The sequence below is a fragment of the Falco punctatus genome (assembly GCF_963210335.1).
Source record: "Falco punctatus genome assembly, chromosome: 2".
Taxonomy (NCBI): Eukaryota; Metazoa; Chordata; class Aves; order Falconiformes; family Falconidae; genus Falco; species Falco punctatus.
Window position 1 is genome coordinate 41,096,317 of NC_137581.1, and position 17,006 is coordinate 41,113,322.

The 17,006-nt window shown below is 37.2% G+C and overlaps 1 protein-coding gene across 3 annotated transcripts in view; it reads right to left on the reverse strand.

Annotated features, from left to right (window-relative positions):
- PCDH9 (protocadherin 9) overlaps nt 1–17,006 on the reverse strand; it is a 710,685-nt gene that overhangs the window by 512,344 nt on the left and 181,335 nt on the right. The window contains exon 2 of one of the 3 annotated variants that reach the window (XM_080376861.1): nt 12,259–16,773. The exons of the other annotated variants lie outside the window; for them this stretch is intronic. Coding sequence (XP_080232987.1) covers nt 16,753–16,773 — 21 coding nt within the window. The 3' untranslated portion in view covers nt 12,259–16,752. Of the gene's footprint in view, nt 1–12,258; nt 16,774–17,006 lie in introns of those variants that run through there. 3 annotated transcript variants of the gene reach the window in all.

The following is a 17,006-nucleotide window of genomic DNA, read 5'->3' on the forward strand; positions in this document are numbered from 1 at the left end:
GTGCACTGATGTCGTGTTCCTCAGTGCTACCAGTTTTAACTACATAGGCAGTGTATATAGACCCTGCAGACTCTGCAAAACTATGCCCTGAAAAGAGAACGTTATTAAGAACCTGGAAGATGAATGAACTAGACGACCATCCAGTTTGTTCTCCCACAACTTCCCCAGCTTTACAGTTTACAATAGCATTAAGGAAAAAGAAAGAAAAAAAAAAAAAAAAACACCAACACAAAACCCCTAAACAAAAAACAAACAAACAAAAACAAACAAAAAAACCCACCAAACCGCCCACCCTCCAAAATCACAACAGCAAAGGGAAAAAAAAAACCCACAAACAAAAAACCCCCCACTTTTAATATATAAATTTCTTTCTGGTTATGAAAGATGCAAAAATGATCATAAAAGAAACCAGAGGGCAGCATGCGATAAAAGTTCCATTCAATCTGTTTTTTGGAGTAAAGCTGTGCTTAAAATACCATTCTGCCTCAACTAACCACCTTCTAAGAAAAAAAATAAATGGGATAATGTTATTGCTTGCAACAGTAAAAAGGAACTGAACACAGAAACTCCAGAAGGTCTTCTGCAGCCTTAAGTTCCCCACATGCTGTAAATATGCATGTTGTCTTTTCTCTGTATTCTGTTCTAAAGTTTCCCCACAAACCAACTGTCATCCCTGATGCCTGCAGCTTCGTTACCAAGAGAAAACACCAACATTATCACTAAGGATTTGCTACTGGATCAATTCTGTAGGTGTAAATCAGCATAGCTTTAGTAACTGCAGTTAAGGGACTGATGATTTACAATGCCCTGAGGATCTGGACCTCTGTCCTTATTACTTTGTTAATCTGCATATTCCTGCAATGTACACCAATCTTTTTTCTAATTATTTTTACTTCAACCTACCTGTTGTAAGTCTGATACGGATTTATACAGACTTCATATCATACTTTCTTTCTTATTTTTTAACAAGCATTGCCATGAATCTATCCATGGTCCATAAATGATCTATATGGCTGACTGAATCAAGCCTGAGCTGGTAGCTGTCAGCAGGTATGAATTCTATTTCGCAAGACCAATCCATTAGTACCTAAACACTATTAATAGAGTGGAGAGGCAGAAGCACATTTTTTCTATCCCAGGGAAAAAGAGGCTGGCCACTTCTGGTAGGAAGGTATTTGATCAGGTCTGTCAAGAGTCAGAAGAGCATGGTGAGTACCTTCTCATAATAATGAGTATCTCCTTTCCAAGAGAAGAGAAAGTTGGTATCAGGCAGCATGTTTTATCATATTCTTTCAAGCCATCACTGAAGCTAAGGGCCCAGAAAGATATAACGGAGGTTTAGATATTTATATAGACAACCAGACCATCAACTACTATACTGGACACCATATATTCTCTTTTGTAAGAAAATAAACTCTCATATTTCAGTGCATAACTCTGCTACTAGACATGCAGGATAGAAACATGCTCAGTGGAAGTGCTGCTACATTTCCATTTTGGAGCTTTCCGTACTTCCCTTAATTTCTCCCCGACACCATCTACTGTTGTAAGAGGACTCTGAGGGAACGGCACCCTGATCCTCCATGGCATGGCCTGAAAATCAAGGAACCCAGTCAGTGAACAAAATCCTGCCTGCTACATTTTATATCCAAATTTATTTTTGAAAAATAAAGTGTTGTGTTAATCCCAAGTTTAAAGTGAGGCACCAGTAACCCACATGAAATTTATTATGTGGGCATTTAAACACCTCCGAAGTCCTCCGAAAGTAGCAGTAACATGGAAGAAATAATTTAGATGGAGTTAGAAGAACTACTTCTTCTGCCTAAAACCTGGTGTTTTTCTAAAAGCAAATGTTCTCAAAGCATTCTCTGCATAAATATGCAATGGTTATGTTTAACAAGTCAGCATTTTTTAAATGCTACAATACTGTAGATCTGAAATGGTATTTTTCATAAACAGAATGAACTGAGACCTCAAATTACCATACTTTATTAACAAGTCCAGGCTTTTATGTATCATGTCCAACCATAGGAGGTATTTAAGGACAGACGTAAGATTCCATACCCTACATGAATGAATCTTAACATCAACTTGGAGAAGGTTACTATTCTATCAGGCTGAGAGCACTAAACGAAAGAAAAAATGTACTTTGGATGGGCTAAAGCAAAGGTTTCCTGCACAGATCTGGGAGTTGGACACAGTGCCAGGAATGAGATTTGTCACTCTCAGATACACTGAAATAACTAATTCCAAGAGAGGGAGAGTTAAAGGTGGCCATACTGTAATTAAGCTAATGTTAATTGTACATACGACTTACCTAGGGAATGGGAATATGCTGAGTGTACAATTTAAATAAAACTCACACCTTGCTGATTTCTTAGAATTTCTTTCATTGCAGTTCTAACAGGTAAAGAAATACTTCTTAGTCATCTCCTCTTCAAAATTTATTTTGGGCTACAAAAGGGTATCTTACTCATCAAGTAAAATTCTCTTCAGTAATCAGGAATACTGTAATAAATGCCTGCCTGCTTCTGTAAAATCAGGATAAATTTTAAAGGCCCACTAATTAAAGCAAACAGTTGCACATATCATTCTGCATTGCTGCAGTGTTATTACTAACCTCATAAATTGAAGTAAAAAAAGAAATACTAAACAAATTACTATGCTCTCCCATTTGCCTACATGGAGCCATCAGTAAGATGCTACTTTTAATATTTTTTTCTACAGTTTCTGGGAGAACAGTTGCTAAATATTTTGGTCTTCCCCTAAATACTTCCAACCTGACAGGTTTGCTGATGCTATTCTTTCTATGCACTTACTGCACATAAAGGAGAAATCTCGTTATCAAGCCTATTCTGAATTCTTATCTTCAGTCAAGTCATCCACCATTGCTCCTCCCATTCTTTGGAAAACAGCATTTCTTGGGATTTAGTGACTGTTCTGTAGAAACACATGCACTGAGTTTGAATCTCCCACTGTGTTTCAGGAATGACTTCACTGAAATTGCGTGGGTCTTCAGAGAATAAATATTAAGTGGATTTCAGTCACAGCAATATGAAGACTTTTGTTAAGACCAAATGGGAGTGCACAAGGCAAATGAATGGGTGAGCCACAAAATTTCAACCTAAGATTTCCATGCTGTAATCTCTCTTCCTACCCTCTTCTTCCCTCCTGTTTCAAAACCTTAACTAGTTTGTTTATTACATCTTCAGTCTTAGAAAAAATAAATATTGCTACCTGATTCCCTTCTGGCTACGATAATCCGATTTTGCTACTACATTTCCTATCTCCTCAGCCCCAGGCTTTTTATCTGAAGTCACTACATACTCCACTAGTAAACTATCACTGCTCATCACCTGCTGTGAATCACAAAGTCGCTGCAGAAACTAATTAGGGACCTATAGCTGGCAGGAAGCAGTAACTGCTTTCTTCAGCTCCTTGCCCCAGAATAAGAGCCTACACAGAATATACCCTGCTAGTGAGCCGTACAGTTAAGTGCAATTTGCATTCGCTGGTCAGTGCCCATTGCTTCTCAGCGATGACTGTTCGCCACTGTGAGAAAAAGGTCACTACCAGCCACTGACTGGCAACTGCTGTGTGCAGAAACGGGTCAGCAATGATCTCTTACCACAGAACAAGTATTCACTGTGTCCAAATTTTAAAATGGCAAATACTGCAATAATGGCAGGTGGCACTGATGGGTTGCAGTGTGGCAAATCCAGTTTGCAGCACCTGGTCAGCTTATAGTAGTGAAATACCTACTTTTGTCAGGATAGCCATCACCATTGATAGTGTTAATCAGCTACTGCCAAAACCAGAAACAGGCTAGTACCAGTTAATTATAAGTAGTACCTGTTCTAAATACATGGGAGTCCCAAATAATCAAGGCTAAATAATTAACTCTTTTGTAGCAATGCAGGTTTATCAGCCCTTCATTTGCTTTTATCATCTTATGATAACCTAATGCCAGAGTTTTTCTCTTACATTTTGCTACAGCATCCTCTCACCCTATTTCTGCTCTTCAGTAGTGCAACATAATCTTCCAGCCGCATAGCTTTCTACCTGCAATAACCACAACAGCTGCATTTCCCAAGCCCTTCTCTTCTTTTCTCCACCTACACATGGGTACCTAGCCTATGATTTCTCTAGAAGTTGTTCAGCAGATAAACTGGAGCAGCAGCCACAACTAACTGCTGCTCAGGCCGTGATTACTTGCTACCTTGCGGTCTTTTCCTTGCCTGCAAGCTTGAGAGGTGGTAGCCTTGGTTTATGGCAAGGTAACAAGGAAGGCTAAAGAAATACCTTGAATTGTCACATGAAGTATTGGTTGCCAGCTTTTGGTTTAGATATGTAGTCTTTCCTAAGGTTGATTTCTTCAGAATATAGATAATAATAGATGTAGTTGTTGTGGGCTGGGTTTTTTTCGCCTTGCTTTTCAGGTTATATCACAGATTTTTGGCAAGGTCCTTTCTAAGCAGACTTTCTTTAAAAAAAGAACTGATAAAAAAAGATCTTAAGTCAGATCCTAAAGTTCTGGAAAAATGGATGCCCCAATTTCCCACTGTTTTGCATCTCTTATCCAGCATTTTTAATCCAAACATCTTACTGAGGTCATCAGCTTGATTCGTATTTACAGATATAGAAAACGGATAATTAAGTGAATGCATGCTCAGTAAGATAGTTTCAGAACCAAGAGTGAATAATAGTGCTTTGAATCCCTTCCCAGTGTACTGTGTGTGCAATAATAAAGAGCCATGGACATGTCTGTGAAACAACTGAATCACCCCAGTTCAAGTGATTATATAGAAAAGCTTGAAAAGAAGTGGAAAATCAGGCCCTGGATGAGTCATAAAGTAAGCAGATAAACCAAATGCACCTTCCTCCTTTATTAACTTTCTTAATGAGGTTATCTCTGACTATCAGGAACTCTTAACGAGACCAACAACTATCTATTTTAAATGCCAAGCAAATGCCTGTTAAGCAACAGACTCCTTCTTTGTAGGGTTGATGCTCTTGAATCCAAATAGTAATCCTGACTCTTGGGGTTTTTCTTCCACTTTGCATTTTGAGTATGTGGCAAAGCACTGTGCAAGGGATTGCCTTTACAAGCAGAGCTGTATGTTTTCTAAAATGGGTAAACAGTATTGTAATAATATATGTGGAAAGATCAAAATGCAATTTCTTTTTATTATTCCTATTATTGCATTCCCCTACACAATGGCAACCTCTTCAGAGACATTGTCTGCAACATAATATTGATTTAATGTGCCAGTTCATATGCCTGCCACGTCCTCAGATTAAAGATTTAAATTACTATGACAAGTGAAACACTAAGAAATTCAACAAATCACCAGATAGGCTTATTCACACAGGATACATTTTACAGTGAAAAAAAAAAGATAAAGGAAAAAAAAATACCCACCCCAGCAGCCACAGCTTAGGTGTAGGCCAGATTTAATTTGCTTGATTGGTCTTGAGATCTTTGTGCACGAATTCATTATTCTCTTATTAACTATTACCATTACTGGAATTTATAAGGAACCTATAAACCTATTAAACTGGTCTTAAATGTTGCAATCTATTTATTGAACACACTAGCAATGAAAAATTAATTATTAAACAACCACCACAGGAAAACGTCAGTGGCCTTGTCACCTCAGAGGTAGATTGATAGCATGTTACCCTTCTGGAGAATGGGGCCCTGCAACACTCAAATATAAACCTTGGAAGGATAATGCTGAGTATGTCACAGCATAAGTCACATTTTTAATTTTATGTTTTATTAAATGTTAGATAGAATAAATTTATCCAGGCCCCACAGACTCTGTCTTAATAAATGAATTGGCGCTCTTTCAGATGTAAAAAATGGTCACAGCTTCTCAAGGGCATCAGAAACCCTGAAGCGTAAGACACCAGTAAATACAAAGAGCAAAGGCAGCATGGACAGTGATATATTTGCAAGCACTGCGGGTGAGCCAACACTTTCAAAATGCTGAGGCTAACAAAACAAGGGCAGTGAACTCCCAAAATGGGAAAAGCACCTGCAGTAAGAAGCTGTGCTTCAGTGCTATTGCATGAATGTGTCCACTACTGAAAGAAAGTAGAAAAGCTGCGGGTTTATCACCCTCCTGCTACTATATTTCAGGATATGTTTGTACATTTAAAATTTCATGAGCAGTATTAATAATTTATTTTTCTCCTGTCCTTTAATTTTCTAAGGCTAGACTTTGAAAACAAAAGGCAGGGAGACCATGTATTTTCTCCTTCCTCTGCAGTTATCTACAGCACCTTCACTTGTGTTTCTTGTAGAACTGCTGTCATTAGTAATACATAATTTGACTAGGAAAAATGGTTACAAGTTCCTTAGCCCAAACCAGTATGTCTCTGCCCTGGCACATCCCTCCAGAGACATCCTAAGATTTCTGCAAGTGGCTCCATTCCAGTAACATTTGGCTTACATAAGGCAGGGCAGCTCAATGCTACCACTCAAGCAATGAAAGGCTTTCAGAGCATAATCAAGTTGTACTATATATTTCCACAGACACTAAAGCAAATTATTGTAAACAACTATCAAAACTGCAAGAGAAGTCCCCTTCCCTCCACTGTTTAATTAAAAAAAAAAAAAAAATTGCTTAAAATGCTTTTTATCCAGAAGTCTAAGACATTGGTGTTCAATAGCCATCCCTCTCACATTGCCATACATGTTAAACTGTCAGCCAGCGTAAGAATAACAGGTTCCAATAAGCAACACTCAAAACCAGAGAGCAGTGAGTTATGCTAAAAACGTCTTCTCCTGCAGTCTGTGCTTCTTGAATTCATGCAGCTGGCATCCTCCTGCTGAATGCACAAGAGTATTTGAACGAGAAGGTGAAAAGGAAGAGGACCCTGAAACTTCCTTAGAGTCTGGCATTTTTCCAGCAAGTCAGGAAGCAAATTCCTAGCATGTAAACAATATAAAGGAAAGTGAACAACAAAACAAAGTGCACAACTGTGCTTGGAATTTACATTACATTACATTACGTTCTTCCTAACTTCATGACGCTTACCACCCTACTTATGAGTCCTACAACTGATGTGAGAGGCGATTAGAAGGACTTTATTAATCAATAAATGAAATGTGACTTCACATAGGCAAAGGGTTGCATGGAAACATAAGCAGTGAGATGAACTTGCTACCGCTAAAACTGACAAAAAACCAAAGTTGAGCTACACTATATTTAATCCTATCAGTCTTTAGCTGACCCAAGGCAATATATTATAACCTCACATGAGTAGTCACAGTTTATAACATGAACTGCATATTTATATGAAAATTTTAGGTTTGTATTCAAAATGTGAAGGAAAAGGTATGAAGAGAAAATGACCTTTTTTCTCTCCCATTCTGTGAGGATAACAGATATTAGATGGCTTTCCAGAAGTGCACAGCACTGGATCCAGCAATGGAAGCCAGTTTCTTAAATTATTATGCAGTATATATTTATATGAAGAATATACAGGGTTCAACAAATAAATGAGATTAATCATATCTTGAAGCTTAGTTTTGTACTTGTTTTGGCTGGGATAGAATTAATATTCTTCACAGTAGTTAGCATGGTGCTATGCTTTGGATTTGTAGCCAAAACAGTGTTGATTAACACCCTGATTTTTTAACTATTGCTGAGCAGGGCTGGCACAGCCTCAAAGCCTTTTCTGTTTCTCACACTGCCCTGCCAGTGAGGAAGCTGGGGGTGCACAAGAAGTTGTGAGGGGACACAGCTGGGACAGCTGACCCCATCTGACCAAAGGCATATCCTATACCATGTGACATCGTTCTTAGCAATATAAGCTATGGGAAGAAGCAGGGAGGGTGGCCATTTGGCATTATGTTGGAGCCCGGCTTTCCTGGAGGTGGCTAAACACCTGCCTGCTGATGGGACTCAGTGAATGAATTCCTTGTTTTGCTTTGCCTGCATGCATAGCTTTCATTTTACCTGTTAAACTGCCTTTATCTCAACCCACTGTGGTGGAGTGAGCCAGCAGCTGTGTGGGGCTGAGCTACCTGGCAGAGTTAAACCACAACCAGTTTTTAATTATTCTTTATTTATTTTTATTATTATTATTGTTGTTGTTGTTGTTACTGTTACTATTGTTTTACAATGGACATTTTCATTTCACAAGTGGTTCTCTTCTTTATCACTAAATCACCCTTCTTTAGTGGTGGGAAGGAAGACCGACTCAGTTTTAAAGGATGTTCTTTCATCAGACATTCTTTTAGTCACAGTTTCAGCTACTCAGGGAAACTGATTGCTTTAGTACTAAGAAACTACTGCATTTTGACTGCATTTTTGAGGTACATTCTTTGTAACTCAGGCATATAAAAATGTTAACACTTTTAAGCAGGAGTAAGTGTGTATGCAGGCAAGGAAATAAATACGTTTAGTACACATTGTAAGAGAGCAGAAAATCAAGCACAGCATAAGTAGCTCAAAATGTTCCAGCTGCATCTAAACTTACCCTCTTGGAACATGACTCCTTCTGCCAAATCCATGTGCCCTGATTTCCTTTCCAAGATTATCAGGACACTGAGAAGAGGGATATGGCAGGTGTCCTTCTGTTGTCAAAATACGAAATTTGCATCCTGTGGGGAACATGCTCCCTGACTTGGACATCTGCAGGGCTGGTATGTTCAGTGCTACAGATACATTCATAGTGTCTAGCTCCTGCTACAGAGTGAAGAGAAATCTGATACTGGTGGAATGAAAGGTCTTATCTCTCTACTCCAGAAGAAAGAAAATAGTGCCTGAATGCAGCAGTTGTTACCCAAGGATACACTCGCAACACAATGTATCTGAATCCACTCTCTATTAAATTGACAAGAAAAGCATGGGAAGTTAGGCAGACGAATGACTATAAAGTGATAGTTACAGTAATAAGTAATTCTTAATCTTTTTCTAGTGCTTTAACATTTAGCACTTTTTCTAGAACTGTAAAAATCTAAATATTCAGTAGTTATAAAGCTCACATTGCTAAATATATGACACTGCAACATATGTTCGTTCACTACTTTCTCTCTATTAAGAGGCACAATTTATGAGCCTGTCTGAAGAAAACTATAGCCATCCGATATCAAATATAGCCTGTACAGGCCTTTTCTGTACCCAACCAAAACATCTCATACTCTTGCTGAATAGAATGAATGTCCATGTGAAATTATTTCACTATTTTCAGGCAGAATATAACTTGCCTAAATATTTTTCGTTCCTGTTACCAAGTAAAATGATGCAAGCTGAAATTCACACTTGTCTGCTAGTGAACAGGTATCCAGCTGAAGCCTCCTGTCCAGCAAGATCAACCAGACTTGCAAGAACTGGCATAGGGTGCTCAATTTCATCCACAATATAATACATACAGTATTGTTGTGTCTACAACAGCTGGCCCACACCAAATCTAAACCACAATCTAAAATATGATGCAATTTAGGAAATCCACACACTGTCAAGAATGTATTGCTCTGCTCCAATATAGTGTACTTTTGTAAATTAGCCACTAGATACAGGTTGGTATCAGACCATCTGTACTATCAGTACTTACAAATGGGAAGCCCTGAAACTACAAACTATGACTCACATATTAGCTTTACCAAAACTAAGGGTACGAAATTCCAAAACTTTATCAACTGAGCCAATTTGCAGTGAGCCAGCAAAGTGGAAGTCCATCAAAGAGAACAGCAAGTGAAATAATGGCTCTGTCTGTTTTAACAGAGGAATTTGCTTCTCATCTCTCCCCAAACCACAATATGTTTTTTATAAGGTGCACAATAATGACAATATGTAACAGAAAATTTCTCAGAGATACATGGATCTCAACAGATGATTATATGTCAATTGTTTTTATCATACATAACATACAGATGGATAGGTAGATAGGTAAATGGATAGATACAAACCATTAGTATGTGTGTGCATATTATGTCCGTGCATGGCTAGAAAGCTCCTTGGCAATACTATTGAATGTCAAAAGACTTCTAAAAGGATGTTAAATACAAATTAAAAAATCAAAAGTCTGTGACATGGAGGGTGTCTGTCCTTTAGTAACCTTTGGTTCTGAAGATGAAAAATTGAGATTTGCCATCCACTTCTACAGTGACTAATGAGCTAATAAATGTACAGACAGATGAATGCAGAATTCTTGATTTCTCTTTAAAAAGGTGCCTACGACCCAAATTAATTATTTTAATCAAAACCAGAAGAGCCATAAATACTGTGAAAGAACTACATTTTCAAGAGCTCTGCCCAACCCTTATGAACATAAATGAGACTGTTTACCGTGGTGCCATTACTCCCGAGTATAGAAACTTGCTTTTTACTGAAGGCAAATGTTTTTCAAACAAATTCCAAAAAGTTGTGTGTATTACAAATGCTTTCACACATGGAAATTGCAGAGATTATGGATTATAGTCCATTTTATAGCAAAAAAAGAATTATTAACCTTGGTGACTTTGGGCAGGTGATTTCATTCTTCCTTCTCTTTGCCTTCCTATTCTTTGCCTATGAATTCTATTTTTCTTGTAAGCTCTTTGAAGCAGGAGTTATTCATATATGTACTTTAGTCCTCCATTATTGACTAAGGACTCCAAGAACAACTGTAGTACAGATAAATAAATATATGGATAGTCACAGTTGAAGGTGTCATATCAGCACTATTGTAACAGTTACCTATGAAAAAGCTACTCAGTTCGTAGTATGTGCTATACCAAGCAAACAGATCTCCCTTTTGTCCGAAAACTTCTACTCATTTCTAACCATTTCTAAAGTTCACTATAGACTTACATCATTCATAGTCCCTATCACTCTCTTCCCCCTTTCTCCCTTCACTTGTCTCCTTTCTGTCCCTCTGCAACATATTGCTATTGTGGGAGGTATTCACACTGTCTAACTTTAGTCAACTAATTTAGGGCTCTGAATCACCCTCTAGGAGTGGCTACCTCACAGAATATGACTATATATGGAATAGAAAATTTTAAACTTAGATGTTCTAATATGTACTTTCTTCAAATACCCAAAGTAGCTTGGCCTAGGTGGTGTTAATATTCTGCTGTATAAAACACTGCCTGTCAACAGTAAGAGAAGTTACAAAGTGTTCGGGTTGCAGATGTATTTTCACTAGCTCAGTACCTCCTTTCATTTTCTCTCACACTGATTTAACACAGTAAGCACACTACTCGTAGGAAATCATATAAGAAAAAAAGAAAAGATTAAATGAATACGGTATTTACCCACGGAATTTGCTAAAACATTAGCAGAATTCAAAGAGCACACGGCTGCTCAATAAATTGCAGCATTCAGCCAAGGAGGCTGCAGCTGTAAGACAGTACATGAGTCCCATGCCTAACCACATCTTGACCTTTCTTCTAAGACTGTCAACAAAGGTGTCAATTAGGGCAACAATTAGAGCAACACATTTTGTGTTGTGCTAGACACACTGTTACCAAGGGGACAAAGATCATACATTTTGCTTAACACTGGATTCCTGATTGGCTCAACACAGATCTTCCACTGACAACTACTTTGGTAAGTCTCAAGATGAGAAACAGGTAAGTGCACCACTCACATACTTTTCTTTTGATCTTTTGGGACACAGAAAAGCTTATACTGTAAATGTCTGAATGATTTCCTGGTTCATCGTTGGTTTTGTTTAGTTTATCATCTCTCTTACACAACTTAAGTGATCTAAGCATTTACGAAGTTCCTTTTCTATCAGGATTTAACATTAAAACTGTTTGTTTCCCCATATCACACTAATTATGTCAGCCATAAATTATGCATCCTAATTCATCATATTGAAAGCTTCATCATATTCAAGACTCGCTTCTGAAAGCCTCCCCTTAGCCATGCCATAATAAAAGGCTTGATCAACACATGTATCAACTATCAATGCATTTAATTAAAGAATGGTAAATGCGATAAGGTAATGAAGGACAGAAAAAAAGAAATATTTTTTTTCTGTCTCAGTTGGAAAATGAATGCATTTTGCATTCATTAGACAAAACTTACAGAAGTAAGATGAAAACAATATATAGTTGAATGTGGACTGTCCACAGCATAAAAAGGCAGTGTGCTGTGTACTAATGGTAGGAAAAAGAATATGGAATTACATCAGGGGTCCTCAAACTATGGCCCATGGGCTGGATACGACCCCCCAGGGTCCTCAATCCGGCCCCCGGTATTTACAGACACACACCCCCTGCCACCCCCACCCCACACCGGGGGTTGGGGGGGGGAAACCAAGCAGCCGCAGATGACTGCCTGCCACTTCATCCGCGCGCCAGCCCCCTGGTTAAAAAGTTTGAGGACCCCTGGATTATATTATAACATTAAGCTTTATCTTGGAGTTCCATTAATAGGAGACATGTTGATGATCTCTCAGACAATAAATATGGAGACCACAAATCTATTTTAGGTGTAAGGAAAATGTTTAGCTAACATAGGTATACAAAGAATGATTTTGAAAGAATTAAGGCATTTCTATCCATGGTTCTTTACATTTATAAAAAAAATGTACATATAGCAATTACTAATAATCCCTATGTATCCGAAGTTTAATTAAAATGAGTAGTACTGCTTTTCCTCCACACAACATTGTTTTGCCTTCCTAATTAGATATGCTTTCCACCACAGTGATATGTAGGAACTGACAATCCAGGGAGAACCACAAGGGTATGGAAAGACGCAAGATGTGTCCAAGCAGGTTTTAAGTACAAGAAGTATTTTAAATTGAATCTGTATAAAGGCATACAGGCTGACAGTCATGATAGGGCTACTTGGATTTACCAGTTCCTGGGACGTGGGAAGAACTTACATAACACCCTGTTTTAAACCACATTTCTCAGTTAATGTTATGGACAAACTTCAAACATTTGGCTAAAATTTACAAGGCAGTTCAGAGACATTTGCATGCAAATTAACTACTGCTTCATTAAAATTCTTCTTTTACAGTTAGCCACATAATTAAAATGTTTCTTTACCAGTCATCTCCTTTGCAAATTAAGTACTATGGCATTTTTTTTCTCCTTTTCCTAAGAAAACATATATTGTCCAATAGCATGCTATGACGTAACATTGACACTATTATCAATACCTCTGCCTGTACTCTACATCTTTAAATTACTCTCCTAAAATAAGCCTGCGACAAAAAATTCCAGCACCTTTAATATACACATACTTCTGAAGTTATCTAAAAGAAGTTAATTGAACCAATAGATTTTTACATTTTTAGGAAAATGACAGTACGAACTTTACTACTTTGCTATTGTGGGTTCTGTTTTTCCCCACCTCCGCCTGTAGCCCTAACTTACTATTGCATGAGTGGCACTATGTTGTATCTGCTCAATGGAATATGAAATGGAACCTAAAAGTTAAAAGGCCAATCTGATTCGCTGTTCAAAATCAGTGATATGTGAAATAAAACAAAAACGAGATGAACAGTGAAAAACAAATTAAGAGAGTGAAGCTATGACAGTTACCATTGCTATTAAATGAAAAGGCATTTAACTTCTATGGAGTTACACACTGAAGACTTGCCTTTAAGATACTATTCACAGAGCGGCATCCCTTTTACAAAACTACATAGACAAATACAAGATTAAGTCTTCATACTAGAATACCTTGAATTTTAATGATGCTCTTGTTAGATATGCCTTTACAATGAATGATCAGTAAGACCTTGGGAATATATCATAAGAATTGAAATGCTATTTAGTTTTGATAGGAAAGATTAAATATTTTCACTGATTCAGCCCTACGTTCCATATCAATTAGGAAAATTAAAAGGAAGCACTCTGACAATTATGCTATCACAAGGCAATCCAGTCTAGAAGTGGACAACATTCGTATCTGCTGAATTTCACGTTTCTAACAATACACTAATATACTTTAAAATAATACTTAGTATGGATGAATACGATATGCACAACTTATGCATAGGCAAGACCTACATATCTTGTGAAATCTCTGGATTTTAGTCCAAAGACACAGAAGTTTCTTTTAATAAGATTCAGCCAGAAGAGTATTTTGTTCTCTAACAGATAAATGGCATGATATTTTGTACATTACCTGCCAAATTCTTGATTTGACAGATTCTCCATTTCTAAAAGTAGAATCGGTATTAAAAAAAAATATTTGAAGTTAATGTAATAATTAATGTATCTGTCTACCTAGCTTTAGTGTTTTCAGCTGTTTCCTTCTGGGAACCATATACAATTCTGCTCTGAGAGTTTTGACTAGGTAGTTTGAGGATCACAGTTTGTCTTACATAGACAAATATAATTAAAAGTGTCAGGAAAAAAAAATCAATGTCTTTGAAAAATAGAGTGCCATCCAAAAAAAAAAAAAGTGAAATCACAAGTGATTTGAGAATGTTCATAGAAAAAAGCCTTTCAACTACATCTTTGTCACATTTGGATGAATTCTGAGTTCCACTGAAGTAAAAAAAAAAGTTCCTATTGATTTTTACTGATACATTTTTTTACCTTAAGAGTGAATTTGTAAATCCTGAATAGAATAATTGCATATGTTTACGTCTCTATGATTGTAAATATGTTGTAAATCCTCAGTAAGGTCAGCAAAAATACATTGTGCCAGTTCTTGATTAAGTGCAGGATAGCCAAGTAAGGATCTTACACAGAAACTCTTTTGTAGCTGTGAAACTTGGGGGGCAGGGAGCAGGGTGAAGGCAGCTAAAATTCAGCACCTTTTGAGTCTCATAATTCTATTACTTTGCCTAGGCTAAAGAAAAAAAATCATAATGATTTTAGGGTTTATATGAACCTGAAATGCAGTGGTACTAAAAATGCCACCCAAGCCTGCTCCCAATATTTAGAGAAACTCCCATGACCTGGAGCTGGTAGGTTTTTTTCCACAGATTTAAGGTTATGAAAAAGGACCTTCCAAATAAACAGGTATGTTAGCCAATATAACCCTTCACAGCTTATTCCCTCTATGTTGCTTCACTTATTATCTTGTACATTAAAATAATAACCATTGATACTACTCCCTAAAAAGAAGTCATTACTGGGAACTAACAGGATGGAGGGAGGGAAGGTATTAAAACATTTAATTTTAAAAATGCAGCATCTGTTATGGATTCTGATATGCTACTAAAGTCTGGGGAACACAGGCGGGTGCACAGCCTTTTAAGGAAAGGAGAGAAACAAGCAGCCTGCCTGAAAAGCACTGATAAATTTTCTTCTGGTTCACATTAATTTTTATATAGGTTCTAGAGAAAAATGAAAGAACAAAAAAAAAAAAATCCTGTTAAAAAAGGTGCCGATTCTGCATTGGAGTATTATCAGAAATGGATTTATTTCAGACAGTGTTTTAATGCTTATTTATTGATACATTTTATCATGGTGAGTTTACATGAATATTGGTGGGCTACAGGCTTCATTTATTGAGTGACAGTCTCCTAGAGATATTGAAAAGTGTTCTGTGATATTCTCCCAAATGGCAATGCACCATTAAAAAGGCATGTATTTATCTCTTAATACTATCCAAATACACACACATTTCAAGAGATATATTAACCCACAGCAAATGCAAAGCATGGATATTTTCAGTATAAAGCAGGCACAGTATTCTCACTGCTTTCCATATGCATTGTTTCTGCAAAACTCAGCCTTCAATCACTTGATGTCAAGTCATCTTAGCTTTAGCTGGCAAAGTGTAAAGACTAACGTTTTATTAAGTTGCTACTTATTTTGCAAATATATTGTGAAAAGCATTCAGCTTTGATTTTTTTACTGCAGTGAGCTCATATTTTTGGTATACATTTTTCTCCCCTCTAAATTAGCTAAATGGCACACAGTACAGTTTCTGTTCTTATATTCGATGCAAAAGTGTCATTAACATACCATGTTCACTAACAGGTGTGACTGCAATTTATATTCTATCCCTGTAACTTTCTTACATTGCACAAGCACTGTGGTATTTTAGAACCTTCCAAAATTAAGTGAATAGCACCAAGTCTTCTTCCTATTCTTCCTTCTGATAAGAAACTCTATTTGCATTTTTGATTATACTATATTATACTGATAATATTTGTGTTGCTTTACATGAAAAAACAGGTCACAGTGGCAAGTTTTACTGTTACTGTCTTATAATTCAGCATCCTATATTTGACTATATCAAAACAGCTTGCTCAAGGAAAAGGGATGTATATAGTATATATACTCATATACACACAGATATGTATGTGTGCATAACTAATTATGTATGTATGTATAACTGGTCCACAGATAGCCATAGATTATATTCCGTATTTTGCCTTCAAATCTTACTATGCTCTGGCAAGAGTTGTAGAGAGGTTACTAGCGTTTTCACAGGCCCATTCAGAAAAGAAAGACTTGATACCTATTGTCAACTTCCCTTCCACCCAAAATAGTTTGGTTAAGGTTGGGTGAACTACAGTATGGAAAATACTGTATTTCCTTCAGATAAAACTTTGGCAATATCGCAAGAAGTTCTAGTTGTCCTTACAGTTCCTTTACCAAGCACGTAGAGTCTGAGTTGCAGGTGACTGATCACATTTCCACCAATATGTTCAGGATCTCTTTTAGTGTCCATTCTGAATTCAAGGCAGTGGCATGCATCTGTGCAAGGTATCCCAAGCAGTCTGAGGAGCCTTCCTTTGTGCAAGCAATCTTCTGTGTGAAGAAAGGTGGTGGAGTCTGATGCACACTGTAGGCAGTCAGGATTGATGAAGCAGACATAGACTCTCTCAGGGAGAGGATTGGGAACACTTGAGAGAAAGAGAGAGAGATACCAGGAAATAAGCAGGCCTAGGGGATGTCAGGACATATAAAGCCTCAAAATAAGATTACCTTTCCTCTTTTCCACAAGAACTTTGGGGATTCCAAACCTTAAAATATCTTGGTTCATATCAGATTTTGAGAGAAAGTCTGGAAAAATGAAAGCTGCCTAGACCTTACCACTAGTTTCTTTTTTTTTCCCTTATTTTCACACAGCCTGTTT